The 24039-nt window shown below is 40.6% G+C and overlaps 1 protein-coding gene across 9 annotated transcripts in view; it reads left to right on the top strand.

Annotated features, from left to right (window-relative positions):
- Window positions 1-24039, top strand: part of CEP192 (centrosomal protein 192) — a 132335-nt gene that overhangs the window by 96619 nt on the left and 11677 nt on the right. For 7 of the 9 annotated variants that reach the window (XM_032152873.2, XM_032152878.2, XM_032152876.2 and 4 more), the window contains 10 exons: window positions 814-1074; window positions 1329-1444; window positions 3245-3354; window positions 6158-6308; window positions 9311-9489; window positions 9997-10120; window positions 11681-11786; window positions 12503-12710; window positions 15704-15783; window positions 17179-17274. In XM_032152873.2, the coding sequence (XP_032008764.1) occupies window positions 814-1074; window positions 1329-1444; window positions 3245-3354; window positions 6158-6308; window positions 9311-9489; window positions 9997-10120; window positions 11681-11786; window positions 12503-12710; window positions 15704-15783; window positions 17179-17274 (1431 nt within the window). Of the gene's footprint in view, window positions 1-813; window positions 1075-1328; window positions 1445-3244; window positions 3355-6157; window positions 6309-9310; window positions 9490-9996; window positions 10121-11680; window positions 11787-12502; window positions 12711-15703; window positions 15784-16067; window positions 16161-17178; window positions 17275-24039 lie in introns of those variants that run through there. The other 2 variants (XM_058438672.1, XM_058438671.1) reach the window with 2 other exon arrangements.

The raw sequence follows: 24039 nt of genomic DNA on the forward strand, positions 1-24039 counted from the left end.
ATAGGAATGCTTGTGATTTTCACACATTGACTTTGTATCCTGAGACTGCTGCAGTTGCTTATCAGATTAAGGAGATTTTGGACTGAGACGATGGGGTTTTCTAAATATACAGTCATGTCATCTGCAAAGAGAGACAATTTGACTTCCTCTCTTCCTATTTGAATACCCTTTATTTCTTTGTCTTGCTTGATTGCCCTGGCCAAAACTTCCAATACTATGTTGAATAGGAGTGGTGAGAGAGGGCATCCAACCCCTTGTGCTTCCCAGGTAAGGCGATGCCCCACCCTGCTTCGGCTCACCCTCCATGGGCTGCAGCCACTCTCTAACCAGTCCCAATGAGATGAGCTGAGTACCTCAGTTGGAAATGCAGAAATCACCCGCCTTCAGTATTGATCTCACTAGGAGCTGCAGACGGGAGCTGTTCCTTATTGGCCACCTTGCCAGCCACCAGTTCATCTTTTTAGTGCATTTCAAAGTAAATTAAAAATATTTGAATATTTTACTCTATAAACTTCTTAAGCATATCTGTACTAATCTTTGTATTATTCCTGTGTCATCTAAACTTGGCTTTTGAAATAGTTAATTCTTAGCATATCAGAAGCCAGATACTTTTGCAGCTCTTTGGTTTGTTTTTTCCTTAAAACAAAGTCTTGAATATACTGCTGGACTGGAAATGGGGAACTACTACCCAAAGTACACAAACATTAAAATTTTTAATTGTGTTAAATTTTTCTGAATTTTCTTCTCACTGTAATTCGATGTTGTGCTTTCTGCTTAACATTAAAATAATTTTAGATATGTATATTCTTTTAGATACCTTTGTCTGGATATGGAGGAACAAGCAATCTTATTTTGGAAGGCGTTAAAAAATTATCTGACAGTTACATGGTAACAGTGAATGGCTTAGTACCTGGCAAAGAAAGTAAAATTGTTTTCTCTGTCCGCAACACTGGCTCCCGAGCAGCTTTTGTTAAAGCAGTAGGTTTTAAGGATTCTCAGAAAAAAGTTTTGCTGGATCCTAAAGTATTGAGGATTTTTCCAGATAAATTTGTACTCAAGGAAAGAACACAAGAAGTAAGTATAAAAGTTTCTGTGCTAAAAACATCAACTCATTTTAAAATTAAGTTAATAATTATGTATTTTAAAGCCAAAAGCTAAAATAATACTTGAAAATAATGTAGGAGTAGAAGTACTTATGTGATCTTGGAAATGCCATGCATATGCACTTGTGTCTGTGTCGAATTTTTAGGCTCATAAGATCGTTGAATCAGAATGAAATTACTTAAAAATATTTAATATTTACTCCGATTTTTTTTTCTTGGCATCAGGATGTTACTTTAATATATAATCCATCAGACAGAGGAATCAATAATGAAACTGCAACAGAACTATCAACTGTATACTTATTTGGTGGAGATGAAATTTCAAGACAGCAGTATCGCAGGTAGATTACTGATCTTACACAATGTTGGGAACCATTCAGTAGAAATGATGAAGGCTTCTGTGGCTTGGGATTTGGAATTTTTAGAATATTTCACTATTTATTAGTGAACTGGTAGATGAAAAATGTGGGTGATGAGCTACCACAATGTGAGGAAAAAATACCCGTAGGAAATTCATCTCCTATATTTCCTTAGAATGTGCCTTCTTTTCTAGATGAACATTTTGTGCCACTCTTCCTTTACTCAGTAGGTGCATCATACTTCATAATAGGACCATTTCCATAATGTACTCTTGATGACATGTCAAGTGACAGTGTCAGTTTTATAAAAGATTTAAGAACTACTGAATGATTATATTGTATAAACACAGATGACTAGTTAGTAATATTTCTGGTAATGCTGTGAATTACTTGAAAGGATCAAGTTGAATTTTCGAAATGTGTAAGATGTTTAACTTGTAGATACTTAAAAAGTATGAACTACTATAAAATCTGATACATCTAATTTAAATATAGGGTGGCTGCGTGGCTCATGCCCAGCACTTTGGGAGGCTGAGGTGGAAGGATTGCTTGAGGCCAGGACTTCAAGACCAGCCTGGGCAACATAATGAGACCCTGTCTCTAGAAAAGAAATAGAAAATTTAGTTGGATGTGGTGTTGTGCACCTGTAGTCCTCGCTACTTTGGAGGCTGAGGTGGGAAGATCACAATCCCAGGAGTTCAAGGCTGCATGCAGTGAGCTATGATTGCACTCCAGCCTTGGTGACAGAGCCAGACCTCTCTCATAAATAAATACATACATACATAAGTAAATAATTTAAACATAGTTTGATATGCTGAACTGTTGGAAAATTTAGGATGTTGATTTAGGTTTAGGCGTGATTTAAAGATATGAATTCTCTTATTGTAAAGTGTAGCTTCCTAGATTAAAGGACCTAACATAGGATGAGTGCAGCTCGTGGTGTGTCATCTGCTAATAAAAAATCACTAGAAAGGGGGTGTGGAGGAATACGCCTGTCTCCTTCCGACCCTTTGTGCTTGACTGTGTTTTATTCTAATACAGAATTTGGGAAATTGTTTTGTTTTTAATTTGTTGAGGGTCATTGGAATGTTTTACAAGAGGGAATTTAATGGCAACTTGCTACATGATGTTAGAACAGACCAAATAAAAAGCTTGCCTTTGAACCTGGTTTTGTTTCTTAATTAAGTATTTTGGAAATAGAAACTGACATTTGGAGAAATCACATTATGAGGTATTCTGATGTGTTTTTTTCTCTCAATTGGGATATAGAAATCAGCGTATTGTTTTCAAACTCTTTGCCATAAAATTACAGTAGTGAGATTTTTTTTGTGTACATCTGAGTATTATAGAGAAATTTACGTTTCAGTTTTCTCACCTCAGATTCTCTGGAAGGAGCCAGATAAACACAGTTGTATGGTAATTTAGGTATTCCCCTTCAAATGTTTCCATTTTTAGCATGTTCTTTTGTGTTCTGAGACAAATTTCTAGCTACGACCAAATTATCACAAATAATGAAAATGTAGGACCTGAAAAGAATCTAATTTTACTCTTCTTTTAGGGAATTCTTGTTTGATGTTAATATTTAACTGAAACTGATAATTTTACAACCGTGTGTAATTTTTGAGGGAACTTCCAAAACAGGTTTTTCTTTTATGTGTAAGGTCCGTGTACTAATATATCAGTATTAGTGGGATTTGCCAAATGCATTAGTGAAAATCTAATTAAAGTTATTTTATATATAACGTCACTTTTAAATAAAAAAAAAAAAATCTCTCCTGGCAGGGCCCTGTTACATAAACCAGAGATGATAAAACGGATACTTCCAGAACGTAGTGTGCTTCAAAACATTAATTTTGTTGAAGCATTTCAAGATGAGCTATTAGTAACTGAAGGTAAGAATCTCGGCATGTCTTGATGTATTAAATCTTTTGGGTCATTTATAGTATTATCTAGGTCCAATGATGTGATATAAGAAGGAAGTGTTAGTTTAGATACAGTGTCAGGCAGAATTTGAGCCACAGCCCTGCTGTATGAGTTTGAACAAATTACATCATTGAATGTCAGTTTCCTTATCTTGTAAATGGAAAGAAGAGTGACATCTAGCTCATCTAGCTTTTCATCCATACAGAGTTGTTATAAGGATTCGATGAAAGAGCTTTGCTGCTGTATAAATGTTACATGTTACTTTCTGCACTTATTCTCTAGGCAACCTTGTAAACAGGAAGAGGAAAATGGTCATTACTAAATCAAATTAATTGCTACTTAGATTTGATTGCAAACTTGCACTCATTTTGAGGTTACTGTGCTATCGTGCCTATTGTAAGATTTATGGAAGATGTGGTGGCAAAAAAACTTCAAAATAGTAATAAGGTGACACTAACCTACATGGTTAGCCCTGTTTACACTAAACATTTCAAATATTTAACAATATTTATTATTCATACAAAATATAAATATATTGAGACATACAGACTGTGTAAAAATGTATATACAGATTTTCACCATAGTGTCGTTTATAATAGCAAGAAGCTAGAAGTAACCTTAATGCCCAAGAATAGGGAGTTATTTAATTATGTGGTAGAATATTTGAAGCCATTAGAACAATAATATGAATCTGTACTGAATGACATGGAAAGCTCTTCATTTATCACAAAACCTTTTTGAAGTTTGCATAGTAAGATCTCATTTTGCTAAAAATTATTACATATATATTTACATAAGTAAAATTACAGGCATATACACACCAAAATAATAAGTGGCTAGTTTTGGTGGTAAATTTCAGGTGGTAGCTTTTCCCTGTTTTTATTTTCCAGTTTTTTAGTGATGGAATATATTTTGCTTCTGAAATATGAAGTGATGAAAGGATATTTATGCCTTGGTAGGGGTGATGTTGAATAGTCTGTGAACTTTTCAATAAGTGGGGGTCTAGATCATCTGCTCAAAGGGAAGGCAAGGATGAGTGGGTTAAAAATGACAAAAAGACTTGAAATGGACTTGTCAGGAGTGTGCTAAGGGACCAGAGCAAAGGATAAAAACCTTGGATTTGGAGTTGAAACTGAAGACCCATCTGTCCCACTGCAGCCCCACATCTTCCTCATAGGAAGGATCCAAATATGAGATAAGCTGAACTGTGCTATGGAGATGGAACACTAACACTTAGTAACATGGTCCAACTGTGGTGAAGACTGTAGGGAACCAGAGTTTGCAGTGGTTCAGAAGTTGGCATAGCCCCACCATATAGCAACAGTCCTCTCATTGAATGGTGGATGCATCCTGAGAGAACAAGGTGCCAGTAGGTCTATGGACACTGGATGCAGAGGTACTGGATGCAGTCCTTGTCCATGAGGGTCTTACAGACTCAGGGGAAGACAGATGACTCAGCTGTGATATGAAAAGCGCTGTTATAGAGAGAGCTGTGTTTACAAATCTGGGAGGGCACGTCACTTAGAATGAGATGATTCTTGAGGTATACTTGAAGAAAGAGGAGGAGTTGGCAAGGTGAAAATGAGACCAGAATGAGGAAGAATGCTCCAGGTAGAGCTGCATGTCCAAAAATTAAGTACACATATTGTATTAAGAGTTGTGTTGACACAGCCAACCAAGAGCTCAAGTAGCCTGTCAAGATCACCCATCTAAGATGGGGTTGAGCTGGTACTCAGGCCAGGTCTTTGGGACACCAGAATTTCACCTCAAGGAATACTGTATTCCTTGTGATTATAAGTTTATTGCCCAGAGGAATGAAGGAAACAGTTTCACTTTTTCCTGTTGGTTGGTACCGTAGATCACCTGTGAGTATACAGCAGTTGAAGCTTTTATGTGATGAATTTCAGTAACATTTGCTTGAGCATGTTACTATTCCAAGGATTTGTAACAATCTTGCTTTTACAAAATGTGTAATTTGTAGCATATATTTTTGTCGTTGATTTAAACTTTTTCAGTCAGGAGTCTTGCTTAAGTTATAAATTTAAATTTATAGTTACTGTGTTCTTTTAAAATTTCCCTGTCAAAATATATGACTCAAAGACTATCTAATTTAACATTTCTTGTATATACAAATTTGGGTGGCCTAATCTAGAGATGTTAATCTTGAGCACTATTTCATTAATCTATAAATATTTAATTAAATTAATAGTGCTAGTTTCTACATTTACTTTAAATTGAATGTCTATGAGACTGCCACTTAAAAATCATGGACCCTTAACTTCTGTGCTTCAGATTCTTCCTCTTTGCAGTAGAGGTAATAGTACCTATCTCAAAGAATTGTTTTGAAAATTAACTAAATTAATATATATAAAGGGATTAGAACAATGTCCACATTAAGCTTCATATAAGTGTTTGTTGCCGAATATATCTACAAAAGCATTCTTATTTTAATGCTCACAACCCCTGATACAGATCGTTACTCTATATTATAGTTGGGGAAACTAAGTTCAGAGAGGTTAAGTAACTTGCCAAAAGTGACAAAGTAAGTGAGTGGCAAAGGTAGTTCAAATTCAGGTTCCAAGTCTGAGCTGTCAGCCACTGGTGCTGAATTGACTGTAATTTTGTGCCAGGTGGTATACTAGTAATCCAAATGTCACCTCCCGCAACCCAGGAAACTAATATTCTACAGCTATAAATATACAAATGTATCTGTTACTTTGTGGTATGCTTGTGTGAGCATTCATGTATTTCAAACATTATTTTCTATTTCAGTATATGATCTTCCCCAACGACCTAATGATGTTCAGCTCTTTTATGGAAGCATGTGTAAAATTATACTTTCAGTAATTGGAGAATTCAGAGATTGCATTTCTAGCAGAGAATTCCTTCAGCCTTCTTCCAAAGCTAGCTTGGAATCTACAAGGTAAAATAAATGAACAGAAATCTTTCACCAGATTTCAGGATGATTCGATTCATAGCAAAGCTGATCTTTTTTCCTGTACTTTACTATTGTTATTATTTTGTCTCAAAATTTTTATTTCACCTTTATTTTAAAATTTAAGTTGAAATAATTTCAAACTTTCAGGAAAGTTTAGAAATAGTGCAGAGAACTCCCATATACTCTGCACTCAGACTCACCGTTGTTAACAGTTTACCACCTTTACCTTATCATCCTCTATTTGTATGGAAGGTTTTTCTGGACCATGTAAGAGTAAGTTTCAGGCATGATAACCAATTAGCCCTAAATTTCCTAAAAACGCTCTCCTATGGCCAGATGTGGTGGCTCACGCCTGTAATCCCAGCACTTTTGGAGGCCAAGGCAGGCGGATCACGAGGTCAGGAGATTGAGATCATCCTGGCTAACACAGTGAAACCCTGTCTCTACTAAAAATACAAAAAAAAAGTTAGCCAGGCGTGGTGGTGGGCACCTGTAGTCCCAGCTACTGGGGAGGCTGAGGTAGGAGAATGGTGTGAACCCAGGAGGCAGAGCTTGCAGTGAGCCAAGATTGGGCCATTGCATTCCAGCCTGGGCAATAGCAAGACTCTGTCTCAAAAACAAAACAAAACAAAACAAAACAAAACAAAACAAAACAAAACAAAACACTCTCCTACATAGCCATGGAAAACTCATCCAAATTAGGACATTTAATAGCAGTACACTACAATCATTTAGTCCACAGGTTCCATCCACATGTTATTGTTTGTTCCAATAATGTCCTTTATATTATAGTTAAATGACAAAACAACAACAACAAAAATAACCTTCCTCTTTGCCGTTACCTCTGTGGTCCAGAGTGTAATCTAACATCACATGATGCATCTGGTTATCCTGTCTGCTTACTCTCTTTCAGAATAGAGTTCCTTAGCCTTTCCTTATCTTTCTTGACTGAGATAATACAGAAGGTTCAATTATTGTATCAGATCCACAGAATCAGACTTCATCCAGAATTAAGCTTACTAGTAATTTTAGGTGAAGCCTGGAGAAGTCTGGGACTGGCGGTGGCGCTTCCTAGGTCCTTTTGGCAGCATTAATACTTGAGCTCTTGTTCAGATTTGACACAAGGTCTCTAAATTGTGCATGTGCTACATGGCTTACCTGAAATGAAGAGCTATATTGAGCATGAAAGATCTGTTTTGCACTTTGATAATTACATAACTTATGTGGTAATTTTTCACATAACTGCATCCCATGAAATCAGAAGCTTCAGGTTTCTTTACCACAAATAATTCTAGACAGAGCAGATACATCTTGCAAAAAGCATTCCATAGATAAGGACATTAGTGTGTGTGCTAGGAGATCTGTCATTAGCAAGATCACTGGGAGATTTCACCAAATCATCTTTCTTTTTTCTTGAGCATTCCCTGGTAAAAAGGAGAAAATAGATTGCAGGCCGATTGCTAATCCTTTCTTACCAATGACCTTGATGTTTTTATGGAGTCCAGGCCAGTTACTTTGTAAAATATCTCGCAATTTCAGTTTGCAGATTCAATTTTCACACTTTTGGCAGGAATGATGCTGTTTGTTTTCTCTGTGCATCTTCTCAGGCAGTGTACAATGCTGATTTGTCCTATCACTAATACTATTTTCATCACTTAGTTAGAAATGGTGCCTGCCAGATTTCTCCACTGTAAAACTAATGAATATCTTAGAGGGAGTTCTTTAAAGATCATGATTATCTTGTTCCTCATCAAACTGTGAGCATCCATTGATGCTTGTTGCCTGAATTATTTTCATCATGGTTACCAAAGGGTGATTTCTAATTCCATCTTTCTACATTTATTAATTGGCTTTTTACTATGAGGAAGAGATTTGCTTTTGGCCCTTTTATGTAATTATTCACTGATATTGGAGTGGACTCTGGGTGCAGTGTTGATCCTTCACTGTCGTTATTTGGTCCTGCATTGCATTCTGGCTTCCGATCCTTTTGATAGGTCTCCCGTCCTTCTTTGTGCGCTTTCTTACTCATTGGCACAGCAAGATGTTTAGGCTCATCATATACTTTCCCTGCCCCACCCTGGAATAACCATTTCTCTCAGAAGCTGAGAGTAGAGAATGGTGTTAGAAACCAGGGTGCAGGCACTAGGTGTGCTCATGCTGTTGAGGTATCCTTGCTTCTAGGCCCTCCCTGTGGACAAACCCAGGAAACGTGGACTAATATACAAATCCACACACTTCTGTATTTACTTCTGTTTATAAATATGTTAAATGAGCTTACTCTGAAGCCTCCAATTCTAATCTAACACCACAGTGCCTTTCCACATTTATACGCTGTTCTCCAGTACTCGAACCCTAGCCCCATTATCTTCAGTATATTTACATTTTTACTTAATCCCCCTATTTTTTAACTAATCTTCCCATTGCACGGCTGTCTCCCTGAGCCCAGTGCTGCTGACCCAGACTGGCTGAGTGTTCCCTGCAAGTCCCAGTGCCACCACCCACCCCTGTCACCCCTATACTTTATGTATTTTTTTAAAAGACAGGGTTTTGCTATGTAGCCCAGGTTGGACTCCTGGCCTCAAGTAATTCTCCTGCCTGAGCCTTCCTGGTAGCTAAGACTACAGACACCTGCCACCACTCCCAGCTAATTTTTCTTTTTTCTTTTTGTAGAGGTGGTGTCTTGCTATGTTACCCAGGCTGTTCTCAAACTCCTAGCCTTAAGCAATCCTCCCGCCTTGGCCTCCCAAAGTGCTGGGATTATAGGCATGAGCCACCACACCCAGCCTATACACATTGTAAGCTTTACACAATATGAATAATTTTTATTCACTAAAAAACCTGATATGCACTTTTAACTTTATCTTAATGTTTTTAGATTTATGAAGAATTAATATAAAAATATGTGATACAATCTGGCCTTTTATCATTTTTAACTTCTCTGTCTCTTTCTTCTTGTCTAACTTTTTCATTTTTAAATAATTTTTTAGCGACTTGGGAGCTTCTGGAAAACATGGTGGCAACGTCTCTTTGGATGTTTTACCAGTCAAAGGTCCTCAGGGTTCTCCTCTTCTCTCACAGGCGGCTCACCCGCCTCCAGATCAGCTGGCCTCCGAAGAGCCGTGGACTGTCCTACCGGAGCACTTGATTCTGGTAGCTCCTTCTCCTTGTGAGTATGTCAACTGTGACACCTCAGAGGTCTGTTCTGGCGTCCGGGTCTGCACTCCCTTTGTGCCCATGGCCCATCCAAGACACACATGGGCTCCTGCACATTGAGCTGTGACTTGCCCAGGCCCTGCTTCCACTGTTGGAGACCCCACTCAGACTTGCCTAGAGCAGAGTCCTTGTCCCAGGGCCACACTCCTCAATGAGGCTCCCAGTTCCGTTCCCCAATGGCAGAGCCACACCCCTGCCCACAGAGATACAGCATTGGTTCAGAGTAGAGTGAATCTGCTACGTGGGTGTGAGCTCAAGTTAAGACCAAGCAGTGACAATTTCCAGGATTCCTTTTTCCTCTTTGTTTACTACCAAGGATTGGAAATTTCTGTAACTGAGCAGTTGAGAAAGCAGTAGCATACTCGTGTATCTATTGAGGGTTCTGGTTTATTAGTTGTTAACATTTGTCTTTTTCACTGTTGTTAAATGTAAGTAACATCTTATTTATCTGACAAAATAGGTGACATGGCAAAAACTGGACGTTTCCAGATTGTGAATAACTCTGTGAGGTTACTGAGATTTGAGCTGTGCTGGCCAGCGCATTGCCTCACAGTCACGCCGCAGCATGGATGTGTCGCGCCAGAGTAAGTCTGACTTCTGTGTTCCTCTGCGTGTTACTTAGATGCTGGCTTGGTGACTTTCAAAAGATCAAATAATATGTCATTGTAATTTATCCAGTTAAATTTTGCACCGTGCTGACTGCACAAAGCACGTGCATGGTTCTGCAGGTCAGCTGTGAGCTCAAGTGGTAGGCGGTCTAGTGGAGCAGAGATCTGCACACAGCTGGTTATGCTGTCACCCAGGAGGGTAAAGGGACACACACATTTGAGGTGGAACAGAGTCCCTGGTATGGAAGACTTCAGAGCGTTTCCTTCTTAGGACTCTGCCCATGAAATTACAAAGCAAGGAATGCAACTGGACATGGGATGAGGGGTCGCGACGTGTCCCGAGCCCAAACACTTCTGCCGTTTCTTACCTTGGTTTGGGTTGTGTGTTCTGCTGGCTTTTTCTGAATGATGTTTTTCAGACAAAGCTTCCTCAATTTTAGTATGTATGAGCCATAACCTTGCTTACGGTTTTCTATGTAGAATATTCTAGGACAGAAGGAAGTCTTTTGGGGCCAGCCATTTATACACAGCTGCCTGCCCTCTGTCCACAGCCTGGTTGTTGATAGGTGGGAAAGCCACAGCTCTGCAGCTTTTCAGGACTTCATCTGGTCAGCACATGACTCCCACATCTGCACGTTCCTTTATATCTGGGATTAGGAACTTTGCAGAAAGACAACATGAAGTTTATTTAGTTTTTGCAAAATGATATGCTAAAATTTTAGGAGAGTTTACTTGCCTGAGACTTTTAGCTGAGGCATGGTCAGGGACACTCCAGAGAGCATTGCTGGGACCAGAGCAGTCAGTTCGGCATGCAGCAAGCGTTTCTCATGTGCCACACACCCTTTCAGCTAATGGTAGAACAGGTTCCTCACAGCCCGCTTTTTCTGTAGCCCCATGTGTTTAGCAGGGGAAGACAATCTTGCCCTGTCATTTTTGACGTGTGTACTGAAATAGCTTTTCAGTCTGGTGATTTCTTTAAAATAACAAATCTGATCCCATTGTCCACTTTTAAACTCTTCTCTGGCATCCCCTGGTTCTTGAAGAGAATGTTGAGCCCAGAAAATATGAGCAGCCGGGTCATACAGAAACACGTTTTTTTCTTCATTTCTTCTCCATCTCCCCCACCCTTTTTTCCAGTTTCCTCTGCAGCTGCTTCTTTCTCCCCGTGCTATACTTGCATTCTTCTTTATTCTCACGTGGCTCAGAGCTTTTGTAGTCTTGGTCTTTTGCTCTAGAAATTTTCACCGTGAGTTGCTATTAAAATGGTATTCCTAAGGCATGGTTTGTTTTCACATGAGTTTTGCCCTTGCGTCATGGGTTCATGCTGGTGAGTTCCTTGTTAACCGTTGAGTCGGGTGGAGGCGGGATGAGCATGTGGGAGCCGCGTGGGAGCCGCATGGGAGTGAGCTCTGTTCTTTGCTCTTCCTGAGCAGTGAGGAAATGGCCATTGGCTGGTAGACAGTATTTATAACTCCTGTGATTACTGCTGTTAAAATGCAGGCTCTTTTTAATTTTCTTACTAATTTTTTTTTAAAGGAGTAAACTACAAATTCTTGTGAGTCCTAATTCCTCCTTATCCACAAAACAGTCAATGTTCCCGTGGAGTGGTTTGATCTATATACACTGTGATGATGGACAGAAGGTACTTTTAAAAGTGGTTTGGTTTTTTTTTGAGTGACAATTCTGTTTGTAGCTTCAGTTTCATAATCCTTATTCGCACTTAATTTCAGAAATCAAATGAAAGTGTACTTGACCCTTCATATTTGTGGGTTCCACATCCAAGGATTCAACCAACCACAGATTGAAATTATTTGGGGAAAAAGTAATACAAATAAATACAGTATAACAATGTTTGCATAGCATTTACACTGTATTAGGTATTATAAGTACCCTAGAGATGATCTAAAGTATATAGGAGGATGTATGTAGGTTATGTGCAAATACTATGTCACTTTATATACAGGACTTGAGCATTGAGGATTTTAGCATCCTCAGGGGATCCTGGAACTAATCCCCCATGGATACCGAGGCATGATTATTTGTATTCCGAGGCCAACTAGTTAGAGCATTGGTATAGAATTTTTCCATAGTGATCAGAACAATTCTCTTGGGGAATGGGTGTGGAGAGTGGATCCTAGAAGTGATTACTAATTTTCGAAATTTGCTTTAAAAAAAAAAAGTAATGGGAGAGAGGAGATAGAGTCACAGATTTACCTTGAGATCTAAATAAACTTTAATTCCTAAATTTATTGATGTTTTGTTTGTTTGGCATTTCTTTACCATGATTTAAAAATGGAATTGTTTCGTTTAAAATGATAGATACATTTGTAGCTTATCCCTTTATTTGGCTCATTTCAGAAAATTGTGAAAGTTCAAATTCGAGAAGATTTAACTCAAGTGGAACTTTTAACTCGTTTGACCTCCAAACCATTTGGAATTCTTTCCCCAGTATCTGAGCCTTCAGTTAGTCCTCTGGTCAAACCAATGACAAAACCGCCTTCCACAAAAGTTGAAATAAGAAACAAGAGTATTACTTTTCCTACAACAGAACCTGGTGAAACTTCAGGTATTGTATCACAAAATTATGTAATTCAAATGTCTGCTGATATATTGAGTCTAATGCTTTATTCTTAGCCATAAGTTGGTGATAAATACAAATTTCCTCCTACTTCAGGAGAAAAGTGGACATTAGCAATCATTTCAATGATAGGCTGGATTTGGGATCTGAACAATCTTAAAATGTGAAATCTTGGCATTTACTAACTCTGTGTATTCCAGGAATCCTAGGTTTTATTTGATGGTCAGAACCTTTCCTGGACCTCTCACGAGATCCTTGACCAGAATTGTTAATAAGTTAGCTGATGAAGAAGACAGGACAGTGGGTGGAGCCTGGCTTCATCACTTACTCACGTGACATTGAGGCTCCAGACAGGTCCAATAGACTTGCTCAGTTTCCCCATTTGTAAAATGGCCTTTGGAATTAACTTCTTCCACAGAGGGCTTCAAGGATAAATTTAGTAATTCCTGTATGGGCAGACCCTGACTTACGGTGGCTTGACTTACCGTTTTTTGACCTGGTGATGGTGTGAAAGCCGTGTGCATTCAGTGAAAATAGTATTTTGATTTTTGACCTTGCCCTGGGTAGCGACACAGGGTGCTGCACCCTCTTGTGATTCTGGGCGGCGGCAGCCCTGAGCCACAGCTTCTAGTCAGCCATGATCACAAGGGTGAACAGCTGATACTGTATTCTGCAGTGCACTGTCTTCAGTAAATGACATGAGATATTCAACCCCTTGTTATAAAATGAACTTTGTGTTAGAGGATTTGCTCAACTGTGGGCTCAGGTAAGTGTTCTCAGCACGTTTAAGGCAGGCTCGGCTTACGGTAGGTTAGGTGGATTAAATGCATTTTCCACTTAGGATAATTTCAGCTTAGGATGGGTTTACTGGGACGTGAGGAGCATTCGTGTTCAGTAATAGTGATATATGTACAGCAGTTAGCATGGTGTTTGTTGTCTGTTAGGCACTCTGTATTGCTAACATTCCTCGAGAGTCCTGAGATCATTTATTTTTGTCCCTGTCTGTCTCTCTCACTGCTGGCTCAGGCTGAATGAGCAGTGTTGTCAGGGGACCTGTTAGAGAGGATATGGGTGCATCTCTTACCTGCCATCTAGCTCCTTGCCTCTCCATTGATTTTGTCTATCCCCAGCCTCAGCCTCCTGCTTCCATGGTCTCCCTCCTGGACCTTGTCATTCAGCCCTGAAGCTCCCTGCCCTGAGCCTGGCACTTGCTGACTGTCGCCCATCATCTCTTCAGCTTACTCACTGAGGGCTCACAGCAGTTCTCTGGCCTCCCTGAGACCCCCTGCCCGCTGGCCCTGCCTGTTTTGTGCTCTCTTCCAGCCTGCCCATGCCCCTCTCCTCTTGTCACTTCTGGACTCCTGAGTCTGTCCTTATAGTTGCTGTTTCACAGGCTTGCATGACTGCCGGGTGCTCCTCTCCCTCTCCTTTCCTTCCTGGCAAGATCCCAACCCTGGCTTGTCCCAGGAGCCTAGCTCCTCCTGCCTCCACCCTTGCAGTGAAACCACACTGGAGGGAGCTTCTCCGCCCTGCTGCGGGTTCCTGGTGCCCCTCCACGTGAGGCTTTGCTGCCTCTGCTCCTGTGTGTGTCCTGCAGCTCCCGCCACCCCCCACAGCTGGGGGCCCTTCTTTCCTCTAGGAGCTCCTGCCACCTCCCCTGCTCCTGCTGTCACTCTTCCTCTTGACTTTGCCTCACACATGAAAAATAGACAGGCCCTGAGACTCAGTGAAAGGCATCTGTTTCCATCACAGATGAACCCTCTGCCTGGAACTGGGCCTATCCATTCTCGCCTCTTGGGGGGCTTCCTGTGGTCCCCTCTCTCACCAGAGCCATCAGCTTCTCCCTCTTTGTTGATGTGTCTCCACCAGCACCAAGTACACTCCACCATCAGCGGGTTAAGAAGCATCTTCCTTGGCCCCCACACCCTTTCCTTGTGGCTACCCCTGTCTCAGCAGCCCCCTGCCCTCACTTCCTTAGGCCATGGCTGCCAGCACCTCATGCCCGGAACTCTGTCCTATGGAAGTCACTTAAGAGCTCCATGTGCCAAATCCAGGGTCCGTTTTGTGTCTTGGTTGACTTGACCTCCCAGCACCGTCGACTGTTCCTCCACTTTGGAGGACTTCTCCGTGCAGCTGCTGTGCGCCGGGGCTCAAGTTTTCCTGCCTCACCTGCTCCTATTCAGATCCCTTGCTGACTCCTCTCCCTGGTTTCTGAAGACTGGCAGGGTCCTGGCCCAGCCTGCCTGTGCCTTTCCTTCGCTTCTGTCTGTGTTCTCCTGCACGATGATGGCCTGTGGCCTATGACTCTCATGACTTCCCATGTGCTCGGGCCCAGGCATCGCACCCCAGCGCCTGCTTGGCTTCCACATGTGGGCGTCTCATGGGCACATCAGATGTGATATGCCCAAGAGAGGCCCTACGCCTCCTCCAGGCTCAACCTCATGTCAGTAAGTGGCAACACTATCTGTTCATTGGTTGTTATTTGTGATTTATCTTCTTCCTCCCTCCTCCTACTCAGTCCATCAGCAAGTCCTTTGAAGCTTGTCTTCAAAGTAGAGGCCACACATGCCCATGTCTTTTTCTCCCCTTTGCCACTGTCCAAGCTGGAGGCAGTCACCCTGTGCATCATCTCATAGCCAAACTGCTGCAGCCATGACTTACCTGGGCTTCCTCGTCCCCTTCAATGCCTTGCAATCTCTTTTCTACAGAGCAGTCTGTAACGCTTTAAAAATGTAAATCATCTTATTGCTCCTCTGCATAAGTCCTTTGGTATCTTTGCATTATACTTGTAATAAAACCTAAAACAGAATATCTGACATACCTGATTTTTTAAGAAAATACTGTGGTTCTTGTTGAACTCCTTTAGGGATCTAATGATTGGTGTTTTTTAACCCCAGTCTGAGGTAGTAAGGCCCGTCACAGTCATCTGCTTGTTCTCCAGCCTCTCCGAGTTTGACTTATGATATATGTGTTCCTTTTAGAGAGCTGTCTGGAACTCGAGAATCATGGCACCACAGATGTGAAATGGCATCTGTCATCTTTAGCGCCACCTTATGTCAAGGTCAGTCATGACTGCCTCAGATACAATCGTTTTAATGTTTAAACTTTATCCAGTATGTTCTAAAAACTGACTATGAGCATAGGTTGATATTGCTGGTTATTTGCTTGTTTGTTCTCTGAGACAAAAGTCTTGCTCTGTTGCCCGGGCTGGAGTGCAGTGGTGTGAACACTGCTCACTGCAGCCTCAGCCTCCCAGGCTCAAGCAATCTCCTGCCTCAGCCTCCCATGTGGCTGGGACCACAGGTGTGCACCACCATGTCCAGCTAACTTTTTGTTTTTTTGTAGAGATGGAGCCTCACCACACTGCCCAGGCTGGTCTTGATTTCCTGACCTCAAGCAATCTTCCCACCTCAGCCTCCCAAAGTGCTGAGATTACAGGTGTGAGCTGCTGCACCTGGCCTTGCTGGTTGTTTGTTCCACCAATTCATTTAGTTGGTTTTCTCTTTAGATGACGATGATATATGCCTAGTCTTTTTTCACAAGGTGGTTTTGAGAGTCAAATTAGAGAATATGTACGGAAATAACATGCTTGCTCCATTTAATGCTGTCTCCTAGCCCTGATTTTATCTGAAATAACTTTATTTTGAGAAATATGTAAAAATTGTATTTCTGAGCATTGTATGTGCACATGCATGGCTTTCCCCCTCGTGTTCTGAGTGCTGTCGTATGTTCCCAGCCAGCGGTGCAGGAAACAGAGCTGAGCGCTCTTTGCCAGTGAGTCTAGCCTACTATGTATGGCAGTAATCTCCACCAGGGCACCACCTGAATTCAGCGGGTGTGTCATTGGTGGTGTTTAGAACACTGTGGTCTCTCTGCCATGTATTTTGTGTGATAGTAACAGTTTTGAGCCATAATACTACCAAAATGTGTACAAAAAAGAGTTTCTGGACCTACTGTGAAAAAATTAAAAACTACTTGGGAGGCTGAGGTGGGAGGATCGCTTGAGCCCAGGAGGTCGAGGCTTCAGTGAGCTATGATTACGCCACTGCACACCAGCCTAGGCAACAGAGCCAGACCCTATCTTAAAAAAATAAATAGATAAAAATTAAAAACTGGTATTGCATAAGTTATTAAAATGCACATTCAACAGGGTCTTCAGAATCTTTGAGGAAAAGATAGTTGTTTGACATTATGAGCCTCACTATAAAGATCACTATAGCCAGGGAAGTGATAAAAGTCGCCTTGTGTGACCTCTCCTTTGGTGATGTGAGTCAGCATGATGGCCTTCTGCAGAGCTCAGTCAGGTAGCACTCCCATTTTGGGAATACCTTGTGTTCTTCTTGTCCACTGCTAAGTGTGTTGGTGTGTTCTCAGCAGCCATAGAGGTAATAGTGTCTCTGTGGGATTGATCCATTGGCTTTATGGTTTTTAATTTGCTTAAATGATTGCTTTGCAGGGAGTTGATGAAAGTGGAGATGTTTTTAGAGCTACCTATGCAGCATTCAGATGTTCTCCTATTTCTGGTCTACTGGAAAGCCATGGGATCCAAAAAGTAGGTTTTGATATTTTTTTCCATAGGCAGTTAGTAAGAATATCATGTAAATTGTCCAGGAGTGCCTCATTTGATTCCACCCATTTAGCTTGTTTCACCTGGAGCCGTGCTACTCACAGAGCCAGTCTGCACACAAGAGAAGAGTCTGCCTCACTTACAATGCACTGTAGCAGATAGTCTTAGTGTGAAAAAGTGGTCAGCTAAACAAAACGGCACACTTAGCAATAAAGACCACAGACTGCCAGTGCTTACAGTCATACTGCACTGATGGAGACGAGAGTTTTGTCTATCAGCCATAGCCAGAAAAACCTGCCATTACTCAAAAACAGCTCGGTATTTGTGGCATAGTCAACAGTATATCTTCATGGGTGACAGATCCCTCCAGCTACTATGACCCTCTTAAATGTTAATTCATTTCTATACCTGACATATTCCCTTCAAATGTCTCCTAATAACACTAATCACCCACTTGGCCTCAGCAATATGCTTTTTCATTCTAATTGCTGAAACTTACTGGCTCATTTATTAGACAATCAGACTTAAAGTAAGTTATAGAATGTAGCTGTGAACTGAGAACTGACTGTAAAAGAATCTTGAAATAGCTGTAGCAGTTGTTGCAAACTGCGCACTTTACTGGGTCTGTATAACAGGCTTTCAGAGGGTTTCTCACTTTTTTTGGAAAGACACACAGTTCTACAAGTGTAGTTTAGTTCATTCCCCAAACCACAACAGAAGCAAAGCAGAAGAACAGGGGATAAGCACATTGCTCAAATGAAGTTCAGCATATGAGGCGGTATTGCAAAAAGAAACCCAACAAGAAAGACATCCCATGTCAATCGATCAGAAGACTTAACCCTGTTAAGACAGCAGTACTCCCTAAATTGATCTACATATTCAGCACAGTCCCATACAAAACCCCAGCTTGGCCCAAAGCAGTCTACAGTTAATTCTGTTCCTATCAAACTACCAATGTCATTTTTCACAAAACAGGAAACAACTATGCTAAAATTCATGTGAAGCCAAAAAATAGCCTGAATAACAAAAACAATCCTAAGCAAAAAGAACAAATCTGGAGGCATCGTGCTACCTGACTTAAAACTATACTATAAGGCTACAGTAACCATAACAGCATGGTAGCAAAACAAAAACAGACATAAACCAATGGAACAGAATAGAGAACCCAGAAATAAAGCCACACACCTACAGCCATCTGATCTTCAACAAAGTCAACAAAAATAAGCAATGGGGAAAGGACTCCTTATTCAATAAATAGGGCTGGAATAGCTGGCTAACCATATGGAGAGGAATGAAACTGGACCCCTGCCTTTCACCATGTACAAAAATTAAGGTGGATTAAATATTTGAACATAAGACCTCAAACTGTAAGAATCCTAGAGGGAAACTTAGGAAACACCATTTTGGACATTATTCTTGGGAAAGAATTTATGACTAAATTCTCCAAAGCAATTGTAATAAAAAAACACAAAAATTGACAAATGGGACCTAATTAAACTAAAGAGCTTCTGCACAGCAAAAGAAACTATCAACAGTAAACAGACAACCTACAGAAGAGGAGAAAACATTCACAAACTATTCATCTGACAAAAGTCCTAATACCCAGGATCTGTAAGGAACTTAAAACAATTGAACAAGCCCAAAACAAATCACCCCATTAAAAATGAGCAAAAGACATGAACAGACACTTCTCAGAAGAAGACACACAAGCAGCCAACAAACATGAAAAAATGCTCCACATCACTAATCATCAAGAAATGCAACTCAAAACCACAATGAGATACCATCTCACAGCAGTCAGAATGGCTGTTATTAAAAAGCTAGCAGCCTGGGCAATATGGCGAAACTCTGTCTCTACAAAAAATACAGAAATTAGCTGGGCATGGTGGCACACACCTGTAGTCCTACCTACTTGGGAGGCTGAGGTGGAAGGATCGCTTGAACCCAGGAGGCAGAGGGTGTAGTGAGCTGAGATTGTGCCACTGCACTCCAGCCTGTGTGACAGGGTCAGACCCTGTCTCCAAAAAAATAAATAAAACATAAAGTCAAAAAACAATAGATGCTAACAAGGCTGCAGAGAAAAGGGAATGCTTATACACTTAGTGTGAATGTAAATTAGTTCAGCCACCGTGGAGACCAGTTTGGAGATTTCTCAAAGAACTTAGAACTAATATTCAACCCAGCAGTCTCACTACTGGACATATACCCAAAAGACAGCAGATTGTTTTACTAAAAAGATACATGCACTTGCACATTCATCACAGCACTATTCACAGTATCAGAGACATGGATCAATCCACCGTTGATCACCGGTGGATTGGATAAAGAAATGGTGGATTGGTACATGTATATCATGGAATACTGTGCAGCCGTAGAATCAAATCATGACCTTTGTAGCAACATGGATACAGCTGAAGGCGATTATCCTAAATGAATTAACACAGGAATAGAAAACCAAATACCACATTTTCTCACTTATAAGTTGGAGCTAAATATTGGGTACTCATGGATATAAAGATGACAGCAATAGGAACTGTGGACTACTGGAAGTGGGAAAAGCACTGAAAAATTAACTATTGGGTACTATGCTCAGTACCTGGGTGATGGGATCACTCATACCTCAAACCTGAGCATCATGCAGTATACCCAGGTAACAAACCTGCACATGTACCCCCTGAATCTAAAATAAAAGTTGAAAAAGGAACAACAATACGCCCATTTTCCATAGTGGTAAAGATATAGGTGTCATGCATCTATTTTAAAAAGAAAAAAATTGAAAGTAATGAGCTAAGCAGTCATTTGAAGAATGGTGAAAATAACAAAAAATCCAAAGAAAGAAGAAAAAAAAAGTTCTAAAGCAAAACATAGTAAAATTAAAAACAAAGAAATGAGAGAAGATTAACATCTCCAAAGCTGCTTTTTTTGGAAAAAATAATAATAACAGACAAACCTTTGGCAAAATTGACCAAGGTGGGAAAGAGGCAATTTTACACGAAAAGCATTTGTCAAGTGAGAAGCTAGCAGAATGAGATTAATCAAAAATTCAAAAAAACTTTAAAAGAATTAAAGGTAAATAAATGTGTTGCAAAAAGAATGACTTAAATATCAAAGATTTCTAAAATGCCTCTTTCATGAACCCCTCAAATATGTTTTCCAAAATGGTCTTTATGGGTTGTCCTGAGAATTTATACACCTTATACCATTGTATAACTTTGTCCCCCCTGCCCTGCAAAAAAATTGCACCAAAATCTAAGCCCACTTTATTCTTTGTTCATTCTAAGATTTAGTGCACAGTTGTAATTAAAATCTAAATTTAGTTAAATAAAACAGAAAACTAATTTAAAAATAAATCCAGCTGGGTTTTGTTTTAAAATTGAAAGGCTGATTCTGAAATTTATATAGATATACAAGAGACCTAGAATAATCAAACAATCTTGAAATAGAACAAAATTGGAGGATTTACACTCCCTGCTTTCAAAACCTACTACAAAGCCACATTACACAAAACAGTGTGGTATTGACAGTTCCACAGAACTATGGAATAGGAATGTGAGTCCCAAAATAAATCCTAATATTTATAGTCAATTGATTTTTTTTTTTTTTTTTCCAATAAGGGCACCAAGACAGTTCAATGGGGAAAGAATATTTTTCAACAAATAGTGCCTGGGAGAACTAGATAGCCACATGCAAAAGAATTAGGGTAGACCCTTACTGTATTAGGGTTCTCCAGAGGGGCAGAACTAATAGGATATATGTATATATGAAAGGAAGGTTATTAGGGAGAATTGACTGACATGATCACAAGGCAAAGTCACACGATAGGCTGTCTGCAGGCTGGGGAAGAAAAAAGCCAGTAGCAGCTCAGTCTGAGTCTAAAAGCTTCAAAAGAGGGAAGCCAACAGTGCAGCCTTCAGTCTGTGGCCAAACTGACTGTCAGAGGGCCCCTGGCCAAACACTTACGTAAATCCCAGAGTGCAAAGGCTGAAGAACTTGGAGTCTGATTTCCAAGGGCAGGAGGAATGGAAGGAAGCATCCAGCACGGGATAAAAATGAAAGCCAAGAGACTCAGCAAGCAAGGTTATCCCACCTTCTTCCACCTGCCTCCTTCTAGCCTGCTGGCAGCTGATTGGATGTGCTCACCCACATTAGGGTGGGCCTTCCTCCCCCAGTTCGCAGACTCAAATGTCAGTCTCCTCTGGCAACACCCTCGTAGACACACCCAGAAACAATACTTAGCAGCCTTCTAGGCCTCCTTCGATCCAGTTGAGTTGACACCTAATATTTGTGGGGTTTTGTTGTTGTTTTGAGATGGAGTCTTGCTCTCTTGCCCAGGCTGGAGTGCAGTGGTTCAATCTCGGCTCACTGCAACCTCTGCCTCCTGGGTTCAAGTGATTCTCCTGCCTCAGCCTCCCGAGTAGCTGGGACTACAGGTGCCCACCACCACACCTGGCTAATTTTTTTGTATTTTTAGTAGAGATGGGGTTTCACCATGTTAGCCAGGATGGTCTCGATCTCCTGACCTTGTGATCCGCCTGCCTTGGCCTCCCAAAGTGCTGGGATTGCAGGTGTGAGCCACCGTGCCTGGCCTGAGTTGACACCTCATATTAACCATCACACTTACCTAGTACCATATACAGAGATTCACTGAAAATCAACCATAGACCATAAACATTAGACCTAAAGCTATAAAACCTCTAAAAGACAACATAGGAATAAATCTTCATGACCTTAGGTTAAGCATTGGTTTCTTAGATTTGACACCAGTAAAGCACAAGCCACAAAAGAGAAAATAGGTGAATTATCAAAATCAAAAAGATTTGTGCTTCAAACAACACCATCAAGACAGTGAAAGACACAGAATAGGGACAAAAATTTGCAAATGATATATTTGACAAAGGACTTGTATCCAGAATGCGTAAAGAACTCTTACAACCCAGTAAAAAGAAATGGCCCAATTTTTTAAATGAGCAGAGGATTTGAATAGACATTTTCCCAAAGAAAACATACAAGTCGTCAATAAACATGTGAGAAGATGCTTAGAATTCCTAGTCATTAGCAAAATGCAATCAAAATGAGAAATGAAGTATCACTTAACACCCACTAAGATGGCTGTGAGTTTTAAAAAAGCAGAAAACAGCAAGTGTTGGTGAGGATGTGGGGAAATTGGAACCCTCATGCGTTGCTGGAGGGAATGTGAAATGGTACAGCCACTATGGAAAATAATTTGGCAGTTTCTCAATAAGCCAAACATAGAATTACTGCATGACCCAGCAATTCCACCTCTGGATATACACTAGAAAAGTTGAAGCAGATTTTCAAACAAAAACTTGTTCACAAGTGTTCACAGCAGTGTTATTCACAATAGACAAAAAAGTGGGAATCATCCAAATGTCTGATGGGTCGATAAACAAAATCTGGTATATCTGTAAAATGAAATATTATTTGGCAGTGAAAAGGAATGGAGTTACTGGTACATGCTATATCCAGATGGATGAACCTTGAAAACATTATGTTAAGTGAAAGACGCCGGTCACAGAAGCCCACAGATGTGTGATTCTATCTATGTGAAATGTCTAGGATAGGCAGATCTATAGAGAGAAAGTAGAGCCTGCTTGCCAGGGGATTAGCTGAGATACTGAATGTTAAAGTTCCCAGTATGTGCCTAGGGTGTAACATGCAGTAATACTAGTTTTCCCCTCCTCTGTTCTGTTGTGTTTTTGGTATTTGAAGGGGTGTAGTTAGGATTTCATAGTCCCGTAGTCCCCAGTGGTGGTTTTTATCCATTCCTTTGTTTTTCACCCTTTCCTTCCTTCATCTTCTTAGAGTCCAAGTCCCTGGTGGTGTAATTCTCTAGTCAGATGCTCTCCTCTCCCTGACCAGTCCTGCTTTTGCCTCCAGGCTCTCAAAAGCCTTGAGCTCATGCTGGCTAGGTTATTATGTTTAAGGTTCTGCATGGGCAGAAATTAGGCCACTTATGTGTTTTAATGTTTAAGTCCAGACTCAGGAATACTGATTCATTGTTAACCTGATTCATTGTTAACTGATTCATTGTTAAGTGATCAGTATTATCAACACTAAATTATCTGATAAAGCTAAACGTCTTAATATTGGTAATTGTTATAAAATGCTGTTTTTAAACATGACAGTTTTCTCATGATTGAGCTTTTTACAGGTTGTACACATGCAGGGTGTGTTTATCACTGAGCTATGTGCCCAGGGTCACTGGCTGTGACTGACATTTGGAAGCTAATCATAATGCGAGCTGCCACTGTGGAGCGTCTGGTGCTTGTCTTGTTCTGCCTCCTGTAGCCGCCGCCCCCCTCACTGTTGTCAGTCCTCTACAGCTCCTGGCCGCTGTGGGGCCTTTGTCTTAGTACTGCTTGGCCAGCAGAGGGTTCCATAAGCACGCAAGGGAAGACGATTGCAGGTCTGTGGTTGGACCTTCCTCGTGTAGGTGTCGTGCTTGACAGCTTCAGTGCTTTCTGATAATATTCCCCCCACAGTAAAGCATTTATTGTACATTTTAAGAAATATGTTATATAAAGCCTTAAGCAAAAATGTGTTTTGGATCTGGTATAGTAACCTGCTAGAAATGAAATTGTCCAAATTCTTTCAATTAGTGGGAAAACTAGCCAGTGCAAAAGCATTTGTTCCTTTAATTTTTTTCATACCAAATCTTTGAACTGGTGATCTAGCTACCACTGTGTTTAATGATCAGTGTCTAAATTTCTCTTCTGTATGTATTTCGTA

This window comes from Hylobates moloch, unplaced genomic scaffold (genome assembly GCF_009828535.3).
Source record: "Hylobates moloch isolate HMO894 unplaced genomic scaffold, HMol_V3 SCAFFOLD_5, whole genome shotgun sequence".
NCBI lineage: Eukaryota > Metazoa > Chordata > Mammalia > Primates > Hylobatidae > Hylobates > Hylobates moloch.